Genomic DNA, 14854 nt, shown 5'->3' with positions numbered 1-14854 from the left:
AGGCGAAAGTCGCTATATTAATATATATATAAAGCTTTATAAAATAAACACGAATACAATTATAAATTCCGACTTAATCCAAAGTATAAACTAAAAAGAATATATCAATAAAAACACTGAAAGCCAAAGAGAAAATTTAATGTAAGTACATAAATATCCATTCAGTATATGAGAAAAATTTATTTTTGTAATTAACATTATTTTATTAGGTTTGAGCTTAAAAAACAACTAAGTAAATTTATATATTAATTTACAGAAAAGAATTTACAAATTCATAACACGCATTCTGTTATAAAAGAGTAATAATTCATGCTAATATACATTATCTCTTTTTTTTAAAGAAATTATAGATAAGGATTTATAGGAGAAATAATGATATGGAATTTTAGCGTATCTTTATTTGGTCCTACTAAGTATTTTGAAATCCGACTATTAGAATTCATTGAGTCATGTTGAGGATTCAATTCTTCGAAAGGCAAAATATCATCTAAATTGAGAACTCTTTCATTTTTATTGAATCTATGAATTATTTCTTGCACCCTTGCTACGTGTTCAACTTCATCTTGTAATCCGTATATTAGAACTCCAATTTTTACACGTAAGTCTGAATTAAAATTATTAGAAAATTCTTTACATGTTAATGATAATCTAACAGATCGAATTACGTGTTCCGGCATTTCAACAGTACCTTGCCAAACTATCAAAAAAAATTTCTTGAACCATACACCCTTTGGATAAAGATCAACAATCCATTCAGAAGTTCTATCACTAGCACAGTCAGCTAAATTAGAAAGGCTGGAAAAAACAAAAGTTCTTGTATGGTAAGATAATAAATTGTGAAAATTTTCTACAGTTAGTAATGAACTGTAAGTTTCAGCTGTATATAGGCGAGGTTCAAACAATAGATTACTAGTTGCTTCTGTACTCAATATTTCTTGTATTCTATCATTTTGACCAGAATGGAATGACATTCCTATTGCCATTCTTTCAACGAAAAATTCTTTATATCGTTGAGTCAATGGGGATAGCAACAATTCAGCTAGTTGACGAGGCGTCATCATAGGAAATCTTATTGGTAACATGACAGAGAAAACGATTTGTTTTATGGCTAAGTCATAGTCAGCTGATGGTAAATAAGTTTTTAATTTTTTGCTCTGATGATAAAGCCACGATTCAATACATTTGTACAATGTCATTTCATCTTGTACGACAAGATTACTTTGCTGTAACAATGAAACAAGTACTTCAAGTTCAATGTTTGCAAAATCATCTGTACTAGCAACTAATTCTATATTCCATTTGACGAAGTTGTGACAAGCATTTGTTATTTTATAATGACCACAATTGATACTGTATTGTAACCACGAAATAAGCGTTCCTTTTACAGCAGCTGTAGGAATGTGATCGCGCATATATTTTAAACATAATAAAATGAGATCTTGCACATTATATTTATCAGCTAATGTAAGCATTGATAATACTATATTGTAACTTATTCTAATTTGCCCAGTGTAAAAATATCGTAAAAATTCACTAAATATTGCAGAGCACGGTGGTGTTTCTCGTAATGTTACGCGATTTTCTTGAGACTCACTCCATTGAGGACTCATAAGCATAATTTCGAATACATCACTTGATGCACAGAGAATTAAACGATGAGCTGGATATTCGATGTTATTTACTACTAAACAAATATCATTCATCAAGCGTTCAGCATACAAGGTAGCTATTTTTTTTAATACTGTGCGGGAATTGTCAACCTAGAAGTAAATATAACAATTAATATTTTATAATTAAAAATTTTTAAGTAATATATAAGTAAAAATATATACTGCTCAACTCAAAATTTTTCGTTATGACACAAGTGAAAAATATGTTTAACATATAACGGGGAATTTACATTTTCAGGTCATTTCCTGTTGTCGTTTTCTTTTACCGATCATGTACCGTCGATAATATAAGAGATCATATAATACTTTTACGTTTGTTTTTTATCTTATATAGGAGAGAATAGTGTCAACATCAGTGACGATTTAGTAATAAGGAGAAGAATATAAAAAGAGATAAAGCAAGTAGAAAATGTAAGTGCGAATTGCGAATTACGAGAGAGATAGAGCAAAAATAGATACAATCATAGCTGACCATTTATCAATGAGCGAAGCATGAGGTTCGTATACAATAGAAAAGAGATTGAAGATTCGAGTATAAGCTAGAGAAAAATTCATGAAGATAGTATTTCAGTAGTAGTAGTTACGCAAAATGTAGTTACGAAAGATGATGCAGACTACAGCAGTATAAAGAAGCAAGGAAGAACACGGATGATATCATTGGCCGAATATGATCTGACAAGGGAACCACCCCAACCCTCCGCCTCCGATTTTTCTGCAATTGAGATATGTTATAGTTCGTATTTTTTTATCGGCGGAAAAAGCTATCTATGGGATGAAATCCACCCCCAAAAAATAGCCCGAAAAGCAGTTCTATAGCAATATCTTTAGTTGTAATGAATATTTTTTTATGAAACAAAAAAACCCAAGATATTTATAAAAAAAGTAACAAACACACATCAATTTGGTTCCTGGGGGTTGCAACCCCTACGTTGTATAAAGGAACAACTGTATTTTTAAGTGTATTTTTACCTTACAAAATCAAAAAATTATTTTAAAAAAATTTTTAAAATGATATTCTAGTAGAAAATGATAAAACAAAATTGACGTGTTTCGGGGTTTTCCTATTATCTATTATTTCGAGGGTGAACTACCCCTTAATGTTATTAATACAATATAAGCAGTTGTTAATCGCAGATTATGCTGGTTATTTCATGTTCTATGACGCTCAAAAAAGCCAAACACATGTATACTTTTGTTCTGCCGAATAAATTATTTAGAGGGTGAAAATTACCCTCGAAAGTTACCCCTCAACACCATTTTATAGCAAAATTTTCGTTATTTATGCACAGTTTGAAAACTACTAATTCTAAAAAATTCTTTTACAAAATTTCAGCTGGATATATGGATTCCATCTACAGGGGTTGCAACCCCCTAAGTCGCCTGAAAGAAAAGCTATGTTTTCAAATATTTTCTTGCAAAATTTTTTCAGAAGAAAGGAAGTTTATGAAATTCCGTTTGAAATCTAACACAAAAGTATACAGTATCCGTCACCAGGGGATGCTACCCCTTCATTGGACAGTGAACAGAGCATTCATTTGATACCCTGATCCCCTACCACCCCGAACTCAATTTCCTTAAACCTCGAGCTAGTTACCCTGCCACGCTATAACTCGTAACTCCTACACCCAAATTTCATCAACCCTCGAGCTGGCTACCCTGCCACGCTCTATCCCCGAACTCCTACACCCCAATTTCATCAATCCTCGAGCTGGTTACCCTGATATGCTGTAACCCCAAACTCTTAACCCCAATTTCCTTAACCCTCGAGTTGGTTACCCTGCCACGCTCTAACCCTGAACTCCTGCATTCCAATTTTCTGAAACCGGAACCCAGCTTCCTGTCATTCATAATTCCGATTTCGAAATATTTATATAATCTTCAAATAAAAGGACATATGCATATTTTTTGTAGAAGATAATGTTTAATTAATTACGTATATTTATGTATAGGTAGGAAATAGCAAATGCAACTACGAAATCATGCAAATTTTTGAAGTTCGAAATAGCTACGGGGAATTTTATTTTTAAATCACTATGTTTAACAAATATTACTACTATCCCTGAGGAAATTCGATTATTATGTTGTTACGAAAAAATTCATTAGACAAACTGATTTTACCATACGAATTTCGCGAGGCGGTTTTAGCCAATATAAAAATACTGACATGAGATAATGTTACTCTTATTTTCCACCTTAAATACACTTGAGTATGTGCTTGGCAAAACAAAATCAAACTGTGGCATGACGTGGAAACCACAATAAACGAATACGGTTCATGTGATTCAAATAGCAAGATTGGAACTGTAACTGTTTTTTTCCTCGATAGAAACCACAGTCAACGAATGCGGTTCATATGGTTCAAATAGTAAGATTGGAACTGCACCTGTTTTTTTCCTTGATAGAAATCGCAATCGTTGACGTATGTGATAAGCCAAGATCTAACAGTGGAGGAACCTCGGGCACCTTGATTTGATATCGGTTTGTGTGGTACCAACTTCAAAACATGTTTTGTTCACTTATAATATATATAAGCATATTCGATCAGCATACTTCAGTAAATTAGTAATAGAACTTTGCTTTACATCTACGTTTTTGAATATCAAAATTGTGTTAGAATGGCAATTGAAATTCACAACGTCATTCAAAAATTACTGAAATCATTCCACATAAGTGCGGTTGTAGAAAGCATACCTATATTAAACGATGCAGAGAAGCAGCTACACGATTATGTTGAAGATATATTGAGAAAAAGCATTGAAACAAATTCAGGTATTGAATGTAAGACAAGTGAGAACTTATGTTTCCTGGATGATGATTTTGATATTAATCCAGAATTAGTTGACAATCAATTTGAAGAAATACATGGTGTAAACTATGCCGAGGTACCTACTTGTATGGTAACAAATACGGTACTCGACGATGGATACAAAAGAAAAGCTGTTGAATACTGGGAAAGTGGTAAGAAAAAGAAACTGTCTTTAAGTTCCGTCCAGAGTAAATATAAACAAGTTTCGTCAGAACGTCAGTTGAGAACATGGAAATAGCAAATTTTGACAGGCGGGACCAAAAGAGAGAATCTGTTTAAAGTTTTAGAATATACTTTACAACAACTCAAAGATGCTTTAGATCGGAAATTAACAGTGCATGATTTAGATCTTAAATTGTCTTCGCCTTTTTTGGAGCAGATTCCTCCTTGGTAACCCATTGTTTAGACTATTCTTTGGTCTCAGGAGTGTAGTGATGTATCCATGTTTAATCTACAGTGATGAAACGACGCTTAAAGTCTTGCAGATTTTGCTGGAACAGCTGCAAACCATTCTTGCAAAACTTCACACGATCTCGTTTTTGGTCAATCGTGAGCAATCGTGGCACCCATCTAGCGGATAGCTTTTTTATGTCCAAATGTTGGTGCAAAATATTATGTACCCATCCGCTCAAGATGCCTACAATACTAGCAATCTCACGCACCTTCACTCTTCTGTCAGCCATCATCATATCATGGATTTTATCGATGATTTCTGAAGTGGTAACCTCAACAGGGCGTCCAGAACGTTCAGCGTCTTTTGTGCTCATATGGCCACTCCGAAAATTTTGAAACCACTTATAAACCATTCTAATCGAAGGTGCACAATCACCATAATATTTATTAAGCTTCTGTTTAATCTCCTGAGGCGTTTTGTCTTTGAAAAAGTAATATTTAATCAATACATGAAATTCTTTTTCGCCGATTTTTTTACAACCACTCGATTTCTTTGATTAAAACGAATGTAAAACGCAAAGTAATTGGCCGATCTGGCTAAAACTTGGTGTGTGCTCTTCCAAGATAAACCACTAACTAAAAATAACCTTGATACGTACTAGTAGCGCCATCTCTCTGACTTTGCACGGACTTTTCAAACGACCCTCGTAAGGTACTTTGTGATTCGATTGTTATCGTAACGGACATAAAAGGATCACGACGAATGTACATTAATGCTGTTCATCCGCATGACACTTTTATTCTAGCTGTTGCTCTCTGTAAAAAATGCCACCATTTTCATTCATTATCTCACAAAATAATTGTATGTAATGATTGAGATAGTGTAAGAAAATTGCACATATTTGCTAATATTTGATAGAAAATTTGAGCCATATCGCTCTCAGGTTGAGCCATATCGCTCTCAGGTTGAGCCATCGCCATGTTGCCGTTACTTTGCTGTGAGTGTGTGTGTGTGTATTAACACATCCGCCAGATTTCATTTATTGAAGTGCTGCACCACTGGAGTAAGAGTGAAAGATGGATAGAACAGAAGTGGTTGAACAAAGTAAGTACGCGCTAGATATTCTCATTCTGTTATTCCGTGAGAAGGAGAAAGGTGAATGAAGGAAAGGTAGCGCCAGAAGCAAATGAGGTTGGTTGCTGTTGGTCAAGAGCCTAATTCCAAGGTTCTCAACTACGGTTCCCGCGCATTAAAAAAGCGTTTCTTGCGATTAACTCAATCGTATTAAAAGAATTATTGATATTTTGAAGCAAAATATTTTGAATTATACCTTGGATCACCAACTTTCTAATAGCCTATATAATACTTATAGTAGCTATATCTAATTCTATATGTACTTTTGTTTATCTGGAAAAAATTATAACCTCAAAACTTACAAAATGCGTAACTTCAGTCGACGAAAGTGTTTTATGAAATTTCAAATATTTAAATTTTATCAATTACACATTATTTATTACATTAAAGATTGCATGTATCTATTTTAAAGTCTTGATATTGGTTAGAAAAAATAATAGAACGTTAATTTAGTGTGTAGGCGTTGCGCCGCGGCAACGATTTTTATTAATATTTTTGTTAATAACTTTTGATGCAGGTACTGACCTATTCTTCTTATCACGGCAGTCATCGTATATACTAACTTGATTTTGTCAAAAGTTCGTGTAATTCTGATCATAGGTTCTATATTATTTTTATAAAAATAAATTGAAAATGTTGCATCTTATGGGAGAATACATTGAAATTAGTATTTTCTAACTTTCAAATTAAAAAATAAGATAGAACCAATGATCATAATTTCAATAGCTTTTAAACAAATCAAGCTTATAAAATAGTTAAGCGAATACTGTATTAAGAAGAATAGGTCAGTACCTGCATCAAAAGTTATTAACAAAAATATTAATAAAAATCGTTGCTGCAGCGTAATGCCTACGCACTAAATTAACGTTCTATTTTTTTTCTAATCAATATCAAGACTTTGAAATAGATACATGCATTCCTTAAGTCGTATTAAATAATGTGTTATTGATAAAATTTAAATATTTGAAATTTCATAACATACATTCGTCGACTGAAGTTACGCATTTTGTAAGTTTTCAGGTTATAATTTTTTCCAGATAAATAAAAGTACATATAGAAATCCGACAAAGGCTATTAGAAAGTTGGCCATCCAAGGTATAATTTAAAATTTTTTCTCTTCAAAATATCGATAATTTTCTTAATACGATCGAATTAATCACAAGAAACGTTTTTCAATACGCGGGAGCCATTGTAGAAAACTTTAAAAGTAGGCAACTCCCTTAAGGTAGCAGTATTGGCTAACCGTCGAAAGAGAGAGCCCGCGCTCCACGCTGATCTACTTGCTTTCCCTGAGTTTGACGGTTTTGGTTCCGACGCGAGTGGATATGGCCCGTGCAACGATACGAAGGGGCAATTTTGGTGATAAGCTATAGATAGATTATAGCACCCTTTTTTCCTCGAGGAGAAAGTCAAGGTAAGTAGGAGATTCAACTGCCGGCAGCAGCACAGAAAGCGTCGGGGCGACGCCACTTCTTTATCAACGTCCGACCAGCCGGTTTATCGCCTGTGGTATCGGCCTGACGCCACTTTGAGCAGATAATTTATGATTTCAATAAAGTGTATGTCGTTCATAAATTTGTTGAATATATGAATATATATGTTGCAACGGTAGTCGATTTAATTAATCGAACCGTTCGCGATTCTGATTTTCGCGCGTTAGTTCTAAGGATTGAGAGAGAGAGAGGGGGCGCGCGATCTTTTAAATTAGCAGTTACATCTCAGCTGTTACGTGTGTAGTACCGCCAAAAGAGTTTTGCACATTGTTTCACCGATTTGCCAATAAATAGTTTATTTGGATTTTGGATACGTGTGCAAGGGTGAGCGAGGAAGCAGCAACAGTAGCAGCATCACTAAAGCAGCAGCATAAGTGACAGTTATTAAACAGCGGATTTGCGATCGAAGCAGCACAGCTGATTTGGATCGGAGGAGCACCTTTAATTTGCTTCAACAATTACGGCTGATCACCGTAATTGCACCGCAGGGTAGGTGCACCTCCCTTAATTATCGCGCGACATAAAATATTTGATATTTTGTCCAACTGTGTTAGCGTTGATTTTTTGTATTCGCGCCGAGCGTTAGATCGCGCCAATTTTCGTATCTTCTCTCTCTCTCTTTCTCACCGAAAGTTATTTAATTGTAAATCCTGTTCGCGTGCGTCAGTCTTTCGGCCCGACAAAGACTGTAGAGATTTTTATTAATAAAATCTATTAAAATTATTCGCCGATTTCGTCATATGATTTTTCCTAGTAGTTTAAACAATTAGAAAAAGCTTAGGTTTTAATCTGATTAACTCTAGGGGATTAAGAAGATTAGGAGTAAAGTCACTCACATTTAAAACTCGTCAGCTGACGTTAAGGCGAATACACGTATTAACATACGTGTTAACGGAGCGGCGGTTTGCTCTGCATCGTGGGAGTTTGTTCTTAAATAAATTTCTCATTTTTTGCAGATTTATCCCCCCGTTACAATGTGTTTATTTGTGCGCTCCTATCACTATTCATAGCGTTGTGTCCCGTGCCTATATATCAATAATAGGTCGGCAACAGCCAGGACAAACTTATTCGTTTATTATTTTTAACAAAAAAGCCAAACGTATTAACCAGTAACGACTTTTCAAAATTAGCTTTTTTGTTACAAATAATAACCGAATCTGTTGCGTTAATTTATTTTCCTGTCTATTTGCTGTGTATTCGATTTTCACATACATTCCAGCCTGCACCTAAATATACAATTAATTATTAGAGAAGAATATTTGGTTGCATTTTAGTATAAATTGACTTTCTGTTTTACATGGTATATTATTTATAAGGACTATATGAGCGCGGACTTCGAATGTGATTCTCAAACGAATATTGGCAAATTTTTAAGCATGACATCTGGGACAGTTATATGAGGAGGCAATAACGATAATGTTTGTATTTTTTTTTAGTTGAAATCGAATAACTATTATTTTTCTTACGCTAACAGGGTCGCAGTCCATTGCCATGGTATTACTTTTTCGTGCTTGTATTTACTGGAATAAATAATTGTTCGTAATCGCGCACATAATTGACTTCTGAATTTTGTAACTCGTTACAACCTTTGTCTTAAAAATATGATATTAATATGAAATAAAAAGTAAACATATGCATAAAGATAACATTACCAATTCAACTATAATTATAAAAATAATAAATACCAAAAATACATTAATAATGAATTAAGAAATGACGTTATCAACATTGCACAAATCATTTAATTAATTATAAAAATCAATGAATTTTGATAAAACTCAAATTATATTAATATAAAAAACATATTTAATCTTAAAATAAATACATAAGAATAATATTATAATAGGCAACTTCAATGTATACATTCTAAATCATGTAATAATCCGACGCTCGTGAAGTCTAGCGCGTTTGTGTACACACGAACAGTGTGACAAAAAATAGTGATAGTGAACGAGAAATATTGATTGATAGACTTTTATTTTTTCTTGACTTACAGCTGACATGACAGCTTATTTTGTCTTAAGAGTACACCTCTAGTTCCTTGGTCGAAGTAGAGTATTGCTGTATTAAAGTCTAGATAATTGATATCACCATATGATATACGATAACTATTATTCAGAACCGGTAACCTGGATAATATGTTCTTTCAATAATATTTTTAAACTACTTTTCTTTACTATACTATCTATGGCAGTAAAAACTGTATTAATAGATTGCTATTTTTCTGAAATTAATTCAACTTTCTTTTCGTTCGTATTATCTAATTTTTTTTATAAAATATGTGAGATTAATTCTTTATCGGTATTATAGATATGTGTGTATGATATTATCTTCAGGCCGCAACTACGATCCTCGACAATTTAGTGCCCAATTTAATGAGTAACAATTGAAGTATTAAATATAAAGATCTGCATTTATTACGATTAATATTATTTATCCTTTATAAAATACTGTTTATATAAATGAAGTCTAGTGATTTTCACTTTGGCTATATTCTGTGTGCGGTCCATTGTTGGATAACAAGCGGCCTCAATGACATTTTAAAGAAGCAGCTATTTTGAAGTGTATTAGGGCTAGCTTAAAAAAAAAAAAGAGGACAATATTCATCTTCAATCGCACCAATACAATCGTCTACGAACCGTGTTCGAAAAATTATTCGCCTGAAGAGAAAATCTTTCGATATATACTAACATATCGATAGATGTGCATGGTAGAAAAAGCAATGATTCAGGAGGGCATCTTACTCAAAGCACTGCTGGCCTAAGAAAGAAGGTCTTACCCAACAAAAATTTAAAATTAAGAAAAATAAGATTTTGTAAATGTTACGCTGCAATTCTTATTTTTAGTTAAAAATTCATTCTTTTATATTAACTATATATGTAAATATATTTCTTATCACGTACTATTATCAATTTATTTTAATATTATATTTTATATTTTTTTTACGGGAATAAAAATAAAAAATCTTAGATAGGACGTTTTAGCTTAGGAAAATTAATAGATAGGATATTTTAGCTTAGCAAAGGTATTGCAAAAATCTTAATTTTATTATACTATAAATTTAGTAATGTATAATATTTTATATATAATTTTAACTCAACAAAGTACAAAACAATAAATAGTAATCAAAAGGAATAGTATTATTTAAATTATTCTTCTAATGGATGATCCAATTCATAATTTATTTCTTCATTTGAGTTTAACACCTCAATATTTCTCCAAAATTGCATCCTATTTAGACGTACAGTAAACTTAAGTTTTGAACTCAGCGCTACCTATTTTTCTTTAATTATACCATTTGCAACAGTAGTCGATTTAATTAATAGAACCGTTCGCGATTCTGCTTCTCGCACGTAAGTTCTAACAGCTAAGAGAGAGAGGGGGCGCGCGATCTTTTGAATAGACAGTTACGCCTCAGCTGTTCACGCGATTTTACCGCCGATTTGTGTTCTGCACTTTGATTCGCAAAAATAATTAGTTTTCTGAACAATTACGTGCGTGGATGCAACAATAGTATTGCAGCAGCAAGCAGCGGTGCAGAATCAGCAGATTTCCAGTAGATAAAGGCGAATTGAGGCAGCGTAGCTGATAATAGAGGGGCAGCGGCAGTTGAAATTTTTACAACAATTACGGCTGATCACCGTAATGGCACCGCATGGTAGGTGTACTTCCGTCATATTAAGCGATACAAAATACTTTCGATATTTTGTATATTCGTGATAGTGTTATTTTTTGTATTCACGCCGAGCGTTAGTTCGCGGTAATATTCGAATCTTCTCTCTCTCTCTTTTTCTCACGGAAAATAGTTAATTGTAAAATCCTATTCGCGAGCGTTAGTCTTTCGGCCCTACAAAGACTGTAGTGATTTTTGTTAATTAAAGTTTATTAAATTTATTCGTCGTTTACTTCATTTGATTTTCCTAGTAGCTTAAGTAATTGGAAAAGGCTTAGGTTTTAATCTGATTAACTCTAGGGGATTAAGAAGATTAGGAGTAAAGTCACTCACATTTAAAACTCGTCGAGTGTCACATGACACGTGACTTAAGGTGAGTTCAACTCCGTTTGATAGAAGACAACTAGGATAAATCATCTGACGTTAAGGCGAATACACGTACTATCATACGTGCTTAACGGAGCGGCGGTTTGCTCTGCATCGTGGGAATTTATTCTTAAATAAATTTCTCATTCTTCAGATTTATCTCCCCCGTTACATGGCGCCCAACTGGTATTAAGACCCGTTTAGTGCGAATAGGATTGTGCGTCGTAGATAATCGACGCACGAGAGAGAGAGAGAGACGATTGCGTGAGCGCTTAGGAAGGTTTGAGCGGTTGGTAGCGCGAGATCGTGAGCGGTACGTCCTCTGCTGGGGAAAAAACGAAGTCACTTCGAACTTTTTACTTAAAAATTGTTAAATTGATTGTAAAAAAGGGTCGAAAACGATAATTATAAGTTGGTCGAAGTGATTTCAGGTCGTTTGAAGTAATCAGGTGTTAACTCATTTTAGACAGAGTTTGGTGGATAAAGGGGGGTTGGAAGCACCTGAACGACGATAAAAGCAGAGAGCGCGACCCAAGCGTGCAGTCCAAAAAATATTAGCCAGGCGGAGCAAGCAAACAGTAGGCTCCGACCTTAGGTAGGATATATTTATAATATTTATAGATAGTCTGCGGAGACTGCACGCGCTCATAATCTCGTGAGTTTGTGCCTTATAAAAAGGAGGCATTAAGGGTAGGTACACTAAATAGTGTATACTCCGCTCATACCTTGGGTGATAGGAAGCGATAGTGGTCGATTAGGCCGATAATTTCAAACCTCGACCGCATCCTACACCCGTGCGGAGGCAAGATGGCTCTGTTGTCAGCTCAGATCGACAATTGGACATTAGAGCTGACCTCCGCACAGCGCGAAAGCTATTTGGCGGATTTAGAGCTGCGCAAGGATAGAAGTGTCATCCAGCAGGTGGCTAGTCTTGGGAGATGGTTGCTAGGAGAGTACACCATCACAGATTTTGAAGAGACCACGCACAGTAAAGAGGTGGCGGGGCGCAGGAGGCGCACCCGACAAGCGTGGCTTGACACAGTCTGTGACGAGTTGGAAACCCACAGCGCAGACGAGAACAGCGACCATCCCCTGAGGATCATCAATAGGGGGGAAATATCCTTGACAGATATGTCAAGGACATTCGCCTGCCCGGATGAAGACTCTGAGGGTGAAGCCAGCCGCCAAGAAGAGGATGAGCTCATCCAGAAGGCCCTACGCACCCAGGAGCTGGAGGAGGGGGAGAGAAGACGGAGCAATCCGGATCTCAGGTCGCAGGAATGCTGCACCCGGAAGGAACCTCAGGAAGAATTATCCTTGAGTGAAGCTTTCCGGGAAATAGAGTACCTGAAGGAGGAAGTCGACCGCAACCGCAAGCTGGTTGGTCAAATCCTAGAAACCCTTCAGACTCTGCAGGGAATACAGATGTGTGCGGAGCGCGAGGCACAGGACATGCGCCTACGAATACGAGAGCTGGAAGACGCAATGCATGAGATGGCTAATGCTAGCCGTTCTTCTCAGCGCGACTCGGTTCAACCGCGATCCGGACGTAATGTGGACTTTCAGGACACATTCACCTGTCACTACGATTCTGGGATTCCGGGAAGCACACCGGCTCCTCCAAGACCACTACCCAGAAGAAGGGACGTCACCCCACCGGAAGCCCTCCGAAGAAGAGGAGGTGAAGAGGATCCGGAAAAGTATGGGAGATCCGCACCTGTTCGACAGAGGAGTCGAAGCGGATCATCTGGCACCGGTCCTCAACTATCCTCAGGGTTCTCCACAACCCGAGATGTTGGAAAAATTGTCCGCAGATGGAAATTGAGGTTTGCGGGCAGTAGGGCACAGAGCGTAGATACGTTTCTGTCAAGGTTGGAAGATCTGCGCGTGGGCGCTGGACTAACTGATGACGAAGTGCTTTGTTCCGTATCAGAGATTCTCGAAGGTAACGCGAGGACCTGGTACGATAACAACAAGTACCAGTGGCTTAGTTACGCAGAGTTCGTCGCTGACGCCCGGGATTGGTTTGGCACTAGTACGCAACAGCAACAAAGGCTGTTGCAGGAAGCCCAGAAACGGTTCCAGGGTGAGGAGGAACTAGTGCGAGACTACGTGCCCAACCTGGTGGCTCTTGTCAATAGACTAGAACCACCGATGCCCTTGGAGAGGTTATTAGACCTACTCCATGCAAACCTCCTTCCAAATATCCAAATTCAGCTGCGTCGGAGCGAGATGAAGTCGATACGCGAATTCAACAGTAGAGCGACCGAGGTACAGAACACCTTATCTTACGGTCGTCGTCCACGTGTGTTCGCCGACCCCAACTCAACGATCTTCCCTAAGCACGCCTACCAGCGAGCAAAAGAATGGCTGGTAATAAATCCCAAACCGCTGCAATTGCTAGCGAAGGGAAGGCACGTGCGAAGAAGGAGGGAGATCCGCAGCGCGGACAGGGCGCGGAGAACCCTGCTAGGAGGCCTACCGAAAAAACATCGGTATCGGCTACGCAAGCTTCCACTTCTGATAAGAAGATGGAAGAGCGTCTGGAGGGCATCGAGCGGATGTTGCGCAAGTTGGCCAATGAGAAGCAAGGCAGCCCTCCAGAACAGTGTAAGAGCCGATGGCGTGGGGAAAGGAAAAATTCTCCTTCTCCCAGGTCACCTGGCGAGCGGCGAGAAGGACAGAGGCGGAAGATTGACTTCACCAAGCCTCTCCAGTGTTCCGCTTGTGGCAAACTGGGATTTAGACGTAAATTCTGCCCAGATTGCAGGAAGGGAAACGGCAAGGAGAGCGAAGAGAAGAGGTCATCTTTGCGCCTCCAGTAGATTTGACCTCTCGCTTCGGGTCGCCGATGGGAAACAGCAAATTGTCGGCGACCCAGGGATCCAAACAGGACCTGGAAGGGCATAAAGAGAGCCCGGGGCCTAGTGGTATGTTGGAGCAGAAGGTGATCGAACCTGATGCCAGCCCTCGGCAGAATAGAGGAGTGGTCATTCTGGAGGGACCAGATGGCCACATACAAATTGTGGAGAAGGGGGAAGTCTCCAGGGAGAGCCTCTCCACACACAAAGCTCCTCTGCCGTTAGGATCGACGAGTAGAAGCAAGCCCACGGTCGTCGCAGCAGCGGAAGGGAAAAAGCCGCTGAAAAGCACGACGATGGGAGGCAAAGATGCGACTTGTGGATATGACCCTGAGGATGAGACCAGGTGGTGGTTGCGGGTAGACATAGGTGACTTTAAAATCAGAGCACTCTATGATACCGGTGCATCATCCATGGTCATGGGTCAATTAGGGCTGAGATTGGCATCGGAGATGGG

The 14854-nt window shown here is 37.4% G+C and overlaps 1 protein-coding gene across 4 annotated transcripts in view; it reads right to left on the bottom strand.

Moving 5' to 3' along the window:
* Positions 1-231: 231 nt before the first annotated feature.
* The window catches only part of LOC131663040 (BTB/POZ domain-containing protein 17), a 355591-nt gene continuing 340968 nt past the window's right edge, over positions 232-14854 (bottom strand). For all 4 annotated transcript variants that reach the window (XM_058933095.1, XM_058933094.1, XM_058933097.1 and 1 more), the window contains one exon: positions 232-1760. In XM_058933095.1, the coding sequence (XP_058789078.1) occupies positions 345-1760 (1416 nt within the window). In that variant the 3' untranslated portion in view covers positions 232-344. The remainder of the gene's footprint in view (positions 1761-14854) is intronic.

This window comes from Phymastichus coffea, unplaced genomic scaffold (assembly GCF_024137745.1).
Source record: "Phymastichus coffea isolate CEN01 unplaced genomic scaffold, Cenicafe_Pcof_1.1 PCOF00030, whole genome shotgun sequence".
Taxonomy (NCBI): Eukaryota; Metazoa; Arthropoda; class Insecta; order Hymenoptera; family Eulophidae; genus Phymastichus; species Phymastichus coffea.
Note: the sequence above shows the minus strand (reverse complement) of the source record. Positions and strands in the feature narration are given on the sequence as shown.